The following is a 13,846-nucleotide window of genomic DNA, read 5'->3' on the forward strand; positions in this document are numbered from 1 at the left end:
CATGCACATATACAAATACATACACACACCACACACACAAGCATGCACACACACACATACACACACGTGCACACACATACCACACACACACACACACACACTACACACATGCACATATACAAATACATACACACACCACACACACAAGCATGCACACACACATACACACACGTGCACACACATACCACACACACAAAACACAACACACTATACACGTGCACACACATACCACACACACACACACACACACGCATACACACATACCACACACATGCACACGCACACACACACACACACACGCATATACACATACCACACACATACACACATGCACATCTACATACACACATGCACACACACGCATATAGACATACATACACACACCATACACAATGCACACACACGCATATACAGACATACATACACATACCATACACACATGCACATACAGACATACACACACACCACACACATGCACACACACATACACACACGCATATACACAAACACATACACACATACATACATACACACACACCACACATATGCACACACATGCACACACACCACACATACATGCACGTATTCATACACACACCACACACATGTACACACACATACACACATACATACACATACACACACACATGCACGCACAGAGGAATAACTAAAAATCAACATGTCACAAGAGGCTTACTGGCAACTTGAGTTTCACGGCGTCCACAGGCTGCTGGAAAGGCCATGAGAAGCTGTGTTTCCACAGGGCCTTCAGGACCACCTTCTGTAGGAACTGCAGCTGGTTCGTCACGCGCCCATTCTTCTTGGCATTGATGTACTCTGGTGGAGGGGGGTTGACAATGGCTGTCTGTCGACTTGGCAGAGACATTCTCAACCACTTCAGATCCTGGTATTTTAATGTTGTCTACAAGTACATGTCCTGAAAAATAAAAACCGAGGACTTTAAAAATTGCTGTTTGTAAGAGCCCAAAGGATTTACTCAAGAGAAAGAATGCTTTTGTTGTTTTGTTTTCTGAATTTGGGAGACAGGGCCTCACTCTGTTTTTGAGGCTGGCCTGGAGCTCACTACAGAGTACACCACCATGCCTGCTTTGTGCTGCTGCCGCTGCTGCTATGATTTTGGGACAGGGTCTTATTTCTTATTTGATATGTAGTCCAGGCCAGCCTCAGATAAGACTTTCCTGCTCAGCTTCCTGAGTGTTGCAGACACAACAATCACACACAGCTGATTTACTCTACTTCCAGACACATTTTAGTTGTTTAAATGTTCATTTACAAATGTTCAGACATGGTGATGCACACTTCAGTCCCAGCACTCAGGAGGCAGAGGCAGGCAGATCTCGGTAAGTTCAAGACCAGCCAAGGCTAGCCAAGACTACACAGTTTCAAGAGGGCCAGGGCCACACAGTGAAATCCTATCTCAAAAACAAAAACATCCTCTCCTCTAAAAAAAACCCTACTACATCTTAGGACAGGAACAAAAAGGACAAATGGCAAATTTTTAACAAATACTAACCTTTTTTATACAAATAGTATACATTGTTTCATTATGTATGTTTTAGTCTTAGATGGCTTAAATTATTTCCACACTTCACAGAATTGCTTTCTGTTCTTCAAAAATACAAATTGAGGTCTTAGCAGGAAAGTCTACAAATTCCTAGTAAAAAGAAGCACCAGGGATGTTAGAGGTACCATTGGGGTATAAGTATCCTGTAATTGTTCATTGAATGCAAGGGAAAGCATACAGGATTTTTTGGCTAATCCTCCCCCCAATTTTCTCACTAATTGAAATAAAGTAATTTATTTAAAATCCAAATTCATCAACAACACCCACATGTTGTCCTCTGGCCTTTGCATGCACACATGTACATATATTAAATAACCAGGTCAAGATAGCTTAGCAGGTGAAGACACTTGTTGGAAAGCTTGAGGGCATGAGTTTGGTCCCTGAGTCCCACGTGGCAAGAGTCTCTTCCACTTGTGCTCTATAGCACAAGTGCACACATGGAGACACAAAACAAAACCCCAGTTCACAGGGCCCAGGACACGGGCTTAGTCGGGGCAGAGCCTGGCCCAAGCCTCAACACCAACGACAGTAATAACTAAGTAGGTGGAAAACCGAGAAACGCCGAGGGTTGAGATGCAGCTCTGTGGTGCACACTGTTCTATACAAGCTGCCTGGACAGCATTGTTACTATGGAAATAAAGTATGGATGTTAGGAATGCACACAGTCCCTCATGTAAGCAAGCAAAATGAGAAGGGGCTGTCCACTTTTGGACCTGTGACAAGGAAGCCAGGAGCCACATGCTTGAAGCCATGTTGGTTTGCCACTGGTGCCTCGTGACCATGCATCCCTGTTTCACTTGTAAGATCCACCTTAACTATTTTTAGTCTTTAGTTTGATATTTTTGCACATATTCAGGTCTTTCTGGAACCAGTCTCCAAAATGTCTTCATTTTATAAAACTCAAATCCCACATCTATTAAACAGCCCTGCCCTCTGGTTTTTACCTCCCCCACCCTTGGTATCACTACTCATGTTTCTGTGATGATTCTGGAAGCAAGGCCCCCCTTATTATGCTCAGGAGAGCCCTGGTTTCTTGAGTAGCTGACTTGCAGCATCAGACCCAATGCTTGCTATCATGCCTATGGCCCAGCATTCTAGATACATGTGGAATCACACAGCATCCACCTTATCTTTTATAATTACATTTATTTGTGTGCAGGGGTGCATGTGGAGGCCATCATTTCTCTCCTTCCATTGTGTGGGTCCCTGGGGTCAAACTTGAGTCACCAGGTTTGGCAGCGAGCACATTTACCTGCTGACCTACCTTGCAGGCACATTATACTTCTAAATAAATTGTTTATTTTACTTAGTTCAAAATCCTCAAGGTTCATCCATGTTTACAAAATGTCAGATTTTTCTTTTTCTCTCTCTCCTTTAAAATAGGGGTCTTGTCACTTGCTCAACTATGTTCATAGCAGCATTATTTGTAATAGCCAGAACCTGGAAACAACCTAGATGCCCCTCAACCGAAGAGTGGATGAGGAAAATGTGGTACATTACACAATGGAGTGTTAACTCAGCTGTAAAATACAATGACCTCATGAAATTTGCAGGCCAATGGATGGAACTAGAAAAAAATCAATCTGGGTGAGGTAACTCAGACCCAGAAAGATGAACATGGTATACACTCACTTATAAGTGGACATTAGGAGTGAAGTATAGGACAACCAACCTGCAATCCACAGCCCCGGAGAGGCTAGATAACAAGGAGGGCCCAAAGAAGGACGTATAGATTTCCCTGGGAAGGGGAAATAGAAGAGATCTCCTGGGTAAACTGGGGGCAGGGGTGGAGGGAAGGGGGGATGGGAACTGGAAGAAGCAGGTTAGGGAAGGCTGGGTGTGGGAGGTAGGGGTGGGGTAGAAGGGGAGAGTAAGGAAAGAGACATCTTGATTGAGGGTAGGGTGGGCATTTCAGGGTTAGGGAGAAACCTGGTGCCAGGGAAATCCCCAGGAATCCACAAGGATAACCCCAGCCAAGACTCCTAACAATAGTGGAGCGGGTACCTGAACTGGCCATCTACTGTAATCAGATTGCTGACTACCCTAACTGTCATCATGGAGCCTTTACCCAGTAACTGACAGAAGCAGATGCAGAGCCCCACAGCCAAGCACTGGGCTGAGCTCCAAGAGTCCTCCTAAGAAAGGGAAGAGAGATTGTACAAGCCAGAGGGGGTCAAGGTCATGATGAGAAAACCCACAGAGACAGCTGACCTAAGCTCCTGGGAGCTCAGGGACTCTGGACCTATGGTTAGAGAGCCTACATGGGATGACCTAAGCCCTCTGCATGTGTGTGACAGTTGTGTAGCTTGGTCTGTAAGTCTCCTAGCAGTGAGATCAAGACCCTTAGCTGGCTTTTGGGGACCTGTTCTCCATGCTGGATGACCTAGCCCATCCTTGATGCAGGGGGAGGAGCTTGGTCTTGCCTCAACTTGATGTGCCATGCTTTGTTCAATCCTATGGGCCATCCACGCCCATCTGAATGGAGATGGAGGTGTGGATGGGAGGGAGGTAGATGGGAGGGAAAACTGAGGACAGTATGTAAAATAAAACAATATTTTTTAAAAAAGAAAAAGAAATAGGGGTCCTGCTCTGCAGTCAGGGTTAGCCTAGAATTTACAACTCTCTTGTTTCAGCTTCATGAGAGCTGGGATCATAGGTATGTGCCAGCTGCCACTCCCCCAGTCCCCATACACACACATACTTTTTGTGATGGTGTAGATTGAACGTAGGACTGTGTTCATGCTATGTAAGAATTCTACCACTGAGCTACATATGACCTTAGCCTCAGTTTCCTTTCTTTAAAAGTTTGTATTTTCAGTTTTTAATTATTTATATGCATGTGTGTGTTTGAGTATGTAGCCATATGTGCAGGTGTCCTCAAAGGCCATAAGAGGTCAGGAGCAGACATTGGGTGATAAACCGTTTGACCTGGGAATTGAACTCTGGAAGAGCAGCAAGTGTTGTTTTTGTTTTTTGAGACAGGGTTTCTCTATGTAGCCTTGGCTGTCCTGGAACTCATTCTGTAGATCCAAGAACTCAAGAGATCCACCCACCTGCCTCTGCCTCCTAAGTGCTGGGATTAAAAGCATGTGCCTCCACTGCCCAGTTAAGAACCATTAAGCCATCTGAGTGACATTCCATTTTAGGGACTGCATTTTGCTTACCTTCATCTACCAGCATCAAACAGGCCACTTCCACCTTTTAGAGATTGCGCTCAATGAACACACAAGTGGATGCTATTTGGTGTTGCTATGAACAGAGATATGCAACTCTCTCAAGCCTATGCTCCTCCTCCTCCTCATCCTTTTAAAAACATTTTGGTTGTGTATAACGAGAGCACAACCGTAGGCTTGCTAGATCACATGGCAATTGTCTCTTCTTCCTTCTAGAGCATGAGAATCAGTTTTAGTTTCTTACGTTCCTTTGTGTTTCTGATGTACAGCCAAGATGGAATACCACCACACTGAATGAACTGATTTGAGGTCATTATCAATCTTACAGTTTACTCTATCTCATAATTTTCTCTTGTGTTATATGTAGCACATCAAGTCTGGCATAGACACAGCATTATTTACTATGCATTATACTTCATTTGGCTTTTTTCCTCATTATGTTTATAAAGCTTATTCAGGTGTTGTTTGCTTGTTTACATTGCTGTACACCAATTTACTGTAACAGAAATGTTCTTTTCTTTTCTTTTTTAGTTTTCTGGAAGCAGGGTCTCACTGTATACAGCAGATCATCCGTAAACTTGCAGGAAGCTTCTTGCCTCAGCATCCTAAGTACAGAAATTACAGCCGGTGCCGTCATACCCACCTTATTTGTTTATATGACAACTTTAGGGTTGTCACTGCTGTTAAGATGTGAGGGGTGTGTGTGTGTGTGTGTGTGTGTGTGTGTGTGTGTTTATGCCATGTATGAACCAAGAAGTGAAGTCACTGAATCATATGCATCAATTCAACCTAAAAGATACCACCTGCTGTCCAAAAGGCACAAACCAACCTCCAGCCACTTCATCTCTGTGTGAGCCTCTGATCCTGTTTCCACATTAGCCATCTGTAGGTACACAAGAGGCTAAAGTGTGATGCTGATTGCTATTTCTCTGATGGTCCATGATATAAAGCCCTTTTTATGTTTACTGGCCACATGGGCATTGTCTGTCAAGCACATGAGATGTTGTAACTACATTTCTAATGGGTTGTCTGTAACTATCCTCATATATTTTGAACACAAAACCTTTGTTGTTATGTACTGCAAATATGTTCTCCCAGGCTGTGGCTTACATAGTGTCCTCTTCTTTTGGGGTTTTGAGGCAAGGTCTCATGTAACCTCATGAAGCTGAGTAAGATCTGGAACTCTTGATCCTACTGCTCCTACCTCCCAAGTGCTTGACTGTGGACAGGGGCGTGGGGACACAAGGCCTTATTATCTCAGCTTATCTCAGACTTACTATATGGTCTGGGATGATTTGGAATTCCTCACCTTTTTGCTTCTACCTCCCAATTGCCAGTTGTTTGTTTGTTTAAGGCAGGGTCTTAGTATGTAGCCCAAAAGGGTCTCAAACTAAAGGCAGTCTTCTGTCCCAGCCTCCCAAGTACTGGAATTACAGGCATAAACCACCCTGTTCTCTCTCTCTTTCTCTCTCTCTTCCCGAGACAGGGTTTCCCTGTGTAACTTTGTGCCTTTCCTGTAACTCACTTGGTAGCCCAGGCTGGCCTTGAACTCACAGAGATCTGCCTGGCTCTGCCTCCCCGTCCTGAGTGCTGGGATTAAAGGTGTGCGCCACCACCGCCCAGCTCACCCTGTACTCTTAATGTTGTCTTTAGAGGAATGGAAGATTCTGTTTGTGAAGTACATTTATCTAGTTAAACTATAAGGTGACTAGAAGCAGTCTCTTAGGGAAAGTAACTCTTTTGAAAGTTCTATCTGCAAAATTTATATCTTAAAATATCAATGAGAAGGAAACCTAGACAACCAGCTTTAAAAGTTATTTATTATTGTATGAGCACATGCGTGGTTGCACATGTGTAACATAGCATGCTTATGCAGGCGAGAGGGTAGCCTGGAGTCAGTTTTCTCTCCATCATGTGGGTTCTGGAAACTGAACCCTGATCATCTGACCAACCCTGAAGTTCTTATATGTAATAAATTTACTTTAAAAGTCTTTTTTGTCAGCTTCTATTGAAAAAAACTTCTATCTCTATCTCCTTAATCTAAAACTGTTTGAGGAGTTGGAGGTGTGGCTCTGTGGAAGAGCAATTGTCTTGCAAGTGAGGTCCTGAGTTTGCTCCTCATCAATATTTGCTGATGATTGATATGGTACTGTAAATGATCATACATATTATTAGTCACCTCCAAGTCCCAACATCTGGCTGCACATGGCTAGTGGTTATACACTGGACAGTGCAGACACAGAACATTTATGATAAACTACAGGAGCTGCTTTTTCAAGGACCCAAGTTTCCTTGTACTGGCATCAGGTGGCTGACAACATAACTCTGGCTCCATGGCATCCAACATCCTCTTCTGGATTCTGTGGGCACCTGCACCCATGTTATATAGACACACACATGAATAAAAAATAAAATTTATAGCCTCATTAAAAAGAAAGAAATTACAGAGACTTAGCAGATAGCTCAGTCAGTAAAGTGCTTTGCCACACAAATACCCTCACTAAAAAGTAGGCAGTGGAGGAGGCAGTGCTGGGGAAGTGAACACCAGAGGACTCCTGGGGCTCTCTGCACACTCGCTCTAGCCTAATTGGTGAGCTCCAGGCCAATGAGAAATCCTGTCTCAAGGTGCATAACGTGTAAGAAGAATACAATCCAAGGTTGTCCTCTGGTCTCCACATGCATGGGAAGACAGACAGACACATACTCATGCACACACTCTCTCTCACACACACACAGACTCCAGAGGAAAACACCTGCTGGCCAGCAATGCTGAATAGTAGTAATGTGCCTGCCACTGACCTTCAATGCTTCCTCCAGTGCTTTCTCCTTTCTCTCTTACTACAGTCTGTACCAAACATTTCTTCAAACATCTATTTCTAGAATTTTCCTTCTTATTCTTAATGTGTTCTTATCTCCATTGTCTCATCTTTCAGTCTAAACCCTGCTGTGAGTAAACCCAACACCTTCTCATTGGAACCCAGATGCTACAAAGCTAGGCTACCAAACTCAGTTGACTCAACACATTTGCTGACACGGGTGTGAGGCCAGACAGTGGCCTGGTACTCAAACAGCAGCGGACAAGGCCCCAACAACTTAGCCACAATAGTACAGGGAAGATTTTATTTTTCGGCAGCAAATGCCAACCACTATGAAGGAAATAGAGTGGGGAATGCAGGCAGGGAATGCCCCTGAGAAGGCATTTGAGCTACAAGGTACCTACAAAGATACAGGAGAATCCTCTTCAGAAGGAACGGTATGTGGGAAGGCCTCAGATGGGAACAGGCTTGGCATGCTTCCAGGAAGAATGGAAGCAAAACGAAGAGAAAATGTGAGAAGTATGAAATGGAAAGAGTTTTAAAAAGATGCAGGCATAGCTAGACTCTGCAGGTGCTTGGCAATGGTAAGAATGTGAACTTTACTATCCGAGGAGAGCAGGAAGCAGCTGTAGAAAAGGTACCCCAGGAGGGCTTTCTCTGAACTAGTCCAGGAAGACACGTCAAAGAGCCCAGACCTCCCTGCCTTCCTCCTGCCTAGCTTCACTTTCACCAGAGAGAGGCACTATCCTTTAGCCAAGTGCTGACAGCCAAAGCCTTGCTGTCTTCTGTAAGCCCCCTCCCTCACACCTGCCCACCACAGCCTGGTGAACTCCTTGGCAAATCCTTGACTACCTGCACCAGAACAAACCTCCATTTTTAACCCCCTTCACTACTGCAGACTTAGCCCCAATAATCATTGAGTGTGTCACGGTCTCTAACCTGTCCTAACACTTCAGGACCAGGCTAACTGCTCTTTACCATGTTTCCTTCTTCATGTTATCTCTTTGGCCATACCTTTCTTGAAGTTCTTTGCTGTGTCCCAGCCTCTGGGCCTTCATAGTTAGGCTTGAGGTGCTCTTGTCCCAGATATAGTCACAGTCACATTCTAAAAAGGCATCAGATACTGTCCTCCCTAGGTCCAACCCATCAGCTCTCCACTATTCCACTCTGCATCCACTGCTACAGGCTGAACGTCTAATGCAGAAACCTAACAAAGTAAAGCCTTGAGCATCAATCTGACACAATACCCTGAAAATTCTGTACTTGACTCCAAGTAAGATTGTGAAGAAATACAGACATACTACACAAATACAACATATGTATTTGTACAAATATAATACAAAAATATAAAGACAAAACACTGTTGAAGTAGGTATGGCCTTGTTGAAGGAAGTGCTGCTGTTGGAGCAGGCTTTGAGGTCTCATATATGCTCAAGACATAATCTAGTGTAGCACACAGTCTCCTTCTATTGCCTGCAGATCAAGATGTAGAACTCTCGGCTCCTTCTCCGGCACCATGTCTGCCTGCATGCCACCATGCTTTTCACCATAATGACAATGGGCTAAACCCCTGAAACTGTAAGCCAGCCCCAGTTAAATGTTTTCCTTTATAAAAGTTGTTGTGGTGATGGTGTCTCTTCGCAACAATAGAAACCCTAACTAAGACACACGGAAACACACACACACACACACAAACAGGAAAGCTAAAAACAATCCTGAGTAATAAAAGAACTGCTAGAGTTATCAACATCATCTCTAATCTTAAATTGTATTACAAAGCTATTGTAATAAAAACAGCATGGCATTAACATTAAAACTGACACATTCATCAATGGAACTGAATTGAAGATTCAGATATAAGTCTACACACCTATGAACCCCTTTTTTATAAAGAAGCCAGAAGTATCCCTAACCAAGAAGCTATATTCAATTAATAACCACCTGCAAAGGAAAATTCAGTTTTCTCCAAGGGAGTAAAAACTTAAGCCACTCTTACGGGCGGGTTCCACACCCAGCAAGAGATGGCCAGCACAAAACAACTCGACAGTACTTTTGGAGGGCTTTTATCTCATAACTCTTTGGACAAAATTTTTAACATTATTGATCTCTTGCTTATATTTTATGGTTTATGATTTTATTTTTATGGGTTGTCTGTGTGTGCAAATATGTATGTTTCAGCATCTCTGAGTGTTTCTTGTGCTTTTTCTTTGGCTCCCCCTTGTTTGTTTTTATTTTATCTTTTATAATAAATAATAATGATGTCTGTTTTCTAATGAAAATGAGAAAGAAAAGGTATGGATTTGAGTGGGTAGGTAAATAGGGAGGCGTTGGAAGGGGAACTGTAATCAGAATATACTGTATGAAAAAAATCTATTTTCAATAAAAAAAAATAAAATTTAAAATAATCGCCGGGTGGTGGTGGCACACTCCTTTAATCCCAGCACTTGGGAGGCAGAGCCAGGAGGATCTCTGTGAGTTTGAGGCCAGCCTGGGCTACCAAGTGAGTCCAGGAAAGGTGCAAAGCTACACAGAGAAACCCTGTCTTGAAAAACAACAACAAAAATTTAAAATAATCTGCTCAGAAATCCTAGCCTGAGAAATTAGACCAGAAAGGAAGGAAAAAAGGAGGAAGGAGGGATGGAGGGAAGAAAGAAAGAAGAAAGAAAAAGTATCTATCCAAATTGAAAATCAAGATGTTAAATTTTCACTGCAGATGGTGTAAGCTGGCATTTGTTAACCATGTTTTTTAAGAAGAAAAAAATCTTAAAGCCTCTGCCCCAAAGCTCTCTGGACTAATAAATTCAGAAAAGTTATAAAATGAAGATGGTCAACATAGAGGCAGGCATGGTGGCTCACATCTGCATTTGGAAGGCGGAGGTAGCAGAACTCAGTAAGTTTACGGCTAGACTGGTTGACACAGTTTGTTTTAGGCAAAGCCAGCCTATATCATGAGATGGTATATAAACCATTTTAGATAATAATTAAAAATAAGCATACAAAAGCAGCTCTATTTATAATATCCTAACAACATTTTGGGTGAATTTTATAGAACTTGTGCACATAGAAAACCAACATAGCCTAGAAAGAAGGAACTTGCATTGGATACCAGGTGGTTCTAGGCTCTGAGGGACAGAGCTCCCGTGCCTCTGATGAGCCTGCATCCCCAAAGGAGCAGCCTCTAGCATGTCAAACCTGCATTCAACCTCCAGCACCCAGGTATGGAACAAGCAGTCTCAGAGAAAGAAACTTCTCCAGAATTATATTGGCTTCCATTAGGACAGACAGATAATGTTCACAATGATGCAATCTCGGCATCCAGTCTTCTTCCATCCCTTCCACGAAGTGTGAGGAAACTTCCTGTCTGATAACTCTTAGTCTCCACTAGGCATGTGGCCAAGGACAGCTCTGCTAGTTCTAAAACATGGAGATTTCCAGCTGGTGGTGGTGGTGGTGGTGGTGGTAGTGGGTGGTGGTGGTAGTGGGTGGTGGTGGGTGGTGGTGGGTGGTGGGTGGTGGTGGAGGTGGTGGTGGTGGAGGTGGTGGTGGTGGTGGTGGTGGTGGTGGTGGTGGTGGTGGTGGTGGTGGTGGGTGGTGGTGGTAGTGGGTGGTGGTGGTGGTGGTGGTAGTGGGTGGTGGTGGTGGTGGTGGGTGGTGGTGGTGGTGGTGGTGGTGGGTGGTGGTGGGTGGTGGTGGTGGTGGAGGTGGTAGTGGGTGGTGGTGGTGGAGGTGGTAGTAGGTGGTGGTGGAGGTGGTGGTGGTGGTGGTGGTGGTGGGTGGTGGGTGGTGGTGGTGGGTGGTGGGGGTGGGTGGTGGTGGTGGTGGTAGTGGTGGTGGTAGTGGTGGGTGGGTGGGTGGGTGGGTGGTTGGTGGTGCACACCTTTAATCCCAGCGCTCAGAGACAGAAGCAGGAGGATCTCTGAGTTCAAGGCCAACCTCGTCTACAAAGTGAGTTCTAGGAATGCCAGGGCAGTTACACAGAGAAACCCTGTCTCCAAAAACCAAAAAAAAAAAAAAAAAAAAAAGCTTTGAAATCTTAAAATCTCTGTCCAATGTGGTAGCATATATCAGCAACTCCAGCACTCGGAGGGGTTAAGCAGGAGGACCCTAAGTTTGAAGCCTGTCTGGACTACATAGCAGACCTGTCTCAGAACAAAGCAAACTTCCCATCAAGACACAACAATTAGATCATTATGACATCGATGTTTCTTCATACCCAGGAATCAAAACACCACGAATTATCCTGATTCTTCCTTAAAACACTGTTATCTTCTTCCTACTGCCTCTTAGGAGCCTCAGCATTTGCTTGTGTATCTCATAGAGAGCGCCCCCCCCAAATCTCCATTGTCTGTATTGCCTGCCTCACACCTGGCTTCCTCATGCCTTACAACTTCCCCTGCACTAACACTCACATTTAGTTGTTAAGTCCAATAGACTCCTGCCGTATTTGACCTGACTAGACTCTCGGCAGTGTCTGTCACTAGACGGTTATTGTGACACTCTTAAAACTCTTATCTGGTTCCCAGGATACCATCTTCCAAATTCTATTTGTTCGTTTATAAAAGATTTATAAATCACTTACAGGGATGCCAAGTCCGATGTTAGAACTGAGGCTGCAGACTCCTTTCAGATCCTTGTGCACAGGTAATTATCATTCGACAAATATAATTAGTATTTTGACAGTGAGAATGAGGCATCAGGGAACAAACAGGCACATGGCTGTAACGCTCACACACATGCAAACTTCTTTTAAAACTCAAAAATCTTGCCAGGTGTTGTGGCAAACCTCTGTAATCCCGTACTGGTGAGTAACAACAAGGCCAGTCTGGACTACCCCCCATCGCAGCAGATTATCCACGGTTCCACCCAGTTCTAAGCATCTGCCTTTGAGTAGTCACTTCTACACCAGAGCTACCATTATGACTCTTACCCAACTTCCATCTGCTCTTCAAGCTCGAGTTGAGCTGTCTTTGGTGAGAAGCCTCCCTCGTCCCTCCCCACCCTCCTGCTCCTTCCCATGGGTCCACAAGCACTCTGCCCACGCACGGGCCAGTGCCTGGAGGTGGCAGGGCACACCCTCATCACACCGCAGAGGGTTTGGTACATTCCAGGGGCCGAATGGGGTAGGAGACCGAGTCACAGCCCGTACACAGAAATGACACAACCCAAGGCACTCTCTCTAGTCTCCCGCCCTCCCAAAACTACAGGACAGAGAACGGCCCGACACCCCAACCACGAAAACCGTTAAACCCTGGACTTAGCGACAACCTCCTTCCAAACCCGGCGTAGGCAGGTAAGCTAAGGGCTGGGAGTGGAAAGAACCCCAGGAAGCGGTCCTTTGGGACCACAAGCTCGCAGTGGGTCAAGGCCAAAGGAGGCCAGCTGCCAGCTCAGCGGAGCTGCAGGCTGGCTCGCACTCGGCTGGGCAATGGCCTCCAACTGCCCTCCCTGCGGCCCAGCGCCCAGGGGGGAGGGGAGAGGGGAGCCGTTATTGGCACCCCCGGGGTGTCGGGGCGCCCCCGGGGCAGAGCCTCTGCAGCAATGGCATTACCTCTTAGGAAAGGGACCTTATCCGATCGCCCTTTCGGTTTGCACTAGGTGAAGCAGTGCGGGGCAGTCGCTCCGGGTCCTCCTCCGGTGGCCGCCAGCTCTCGCCCGGATGGCGGCTGTCAGCAGCAGGCGACTGGCGCCTTTATGGGACTCAGCCGCGAGCAGCCTGCTGATTGGCCGGAGCTTTGCCACGTGACTGTGCCTGCGCCTCAAACTAGGGAGGTGTGAATCTGGCCTGCGGCACTGCAACCGAGGCTTTGAAGGTAGGTTTCCTAGGCTGGGTGCTTTCCCAGGAAGTTGTGGGTTTGCAAGTAGAGGGCTGCTGTGAGGGGTTTACTGCTTGCTTGCTTGCTCGATTGATTGGTTTAGGTTTTGCATCTATTATTTATTTATCTGTTTTTTTTTTCTTTGTCGGAGCCAAGGACCGAACCCAGGGCCTTGAGCTTGCTAGGCAAGCGCTCTACCACGGAGCTAAATTTATCTGGACAGAGTCTCAGTTAGCCTGGGGTGACCTTGGACTGATCCTCGGGTTTACTGGCGGCTGGTACTACCGCGCCCAGTTCCAAGGTCTTCATTATGCTTTGTGTTTCAGATGAAAATGGTCGTTTTATTAAGTTTTTATCAATTGGCATGTGTGTGTGTACACGCTGGCCTGTGCACAGGACAACTTCCAGGAGTCAGTTCTCAGTTCTCGCCTTCCAACTTTAAGCGTCCCAAGGATAGTG

General features: G+C 45.3%; 1 protein-coding gene across 2 annotated transcripts in view; it reads right to left on the minus strand.

Annotated features, from left to right (window-relative positions):
* Brdt (bromodomain testis associated) overlaps nucleotides 1–13,237 on the minus strand; it is a 57,851-nt gene extending 44,614 nt beyond the window's left edge. Inside the window, exons 1-3 of one of the 2 annotated variants that reach the window (XM_036201596.1) lie at nucleotides 13,123–13,237; nucleotides 1,535–1,675; nucleotides 698–937 (exon numbers count right to left, since the gene is read on the minus strand). In XM_036201596.1, the coding sequence (XP_036057489.1) occupies nucleotides 698–886 (189 nt within the window). In that variant the 5' untranslated portion in view covers nucleotides 887–937; nucleotides 1,535–1,675; nucleotides 13,123–13,237. Of the gene's footprint in view, nucleotides 1–697; nucleotides 938–1,534; nucleotides 1,676–13,122 lie in introns of those variants that run through there. The other variant, XM_036201594.1, reaches the window with a different exon arrangement.
* Nucleotides 13,238–13,846: the final 609 nt, after the last annotated feature.

Source organism: Onychomys torridus, chromosome 10, assembly GCF_903995425.1.
Source record: "Onychomys torridus chromosome 10, mOncTor1.1, whole genome shotgun sequence".
In the NCBI taxonomy this organism is placed as follows: domain Eukaryota; kingdom Metazoa; phylum Chordata; class Mammalia; order Rodentia; family Cricetidae; genus Onychomys; species Onychomys torridus.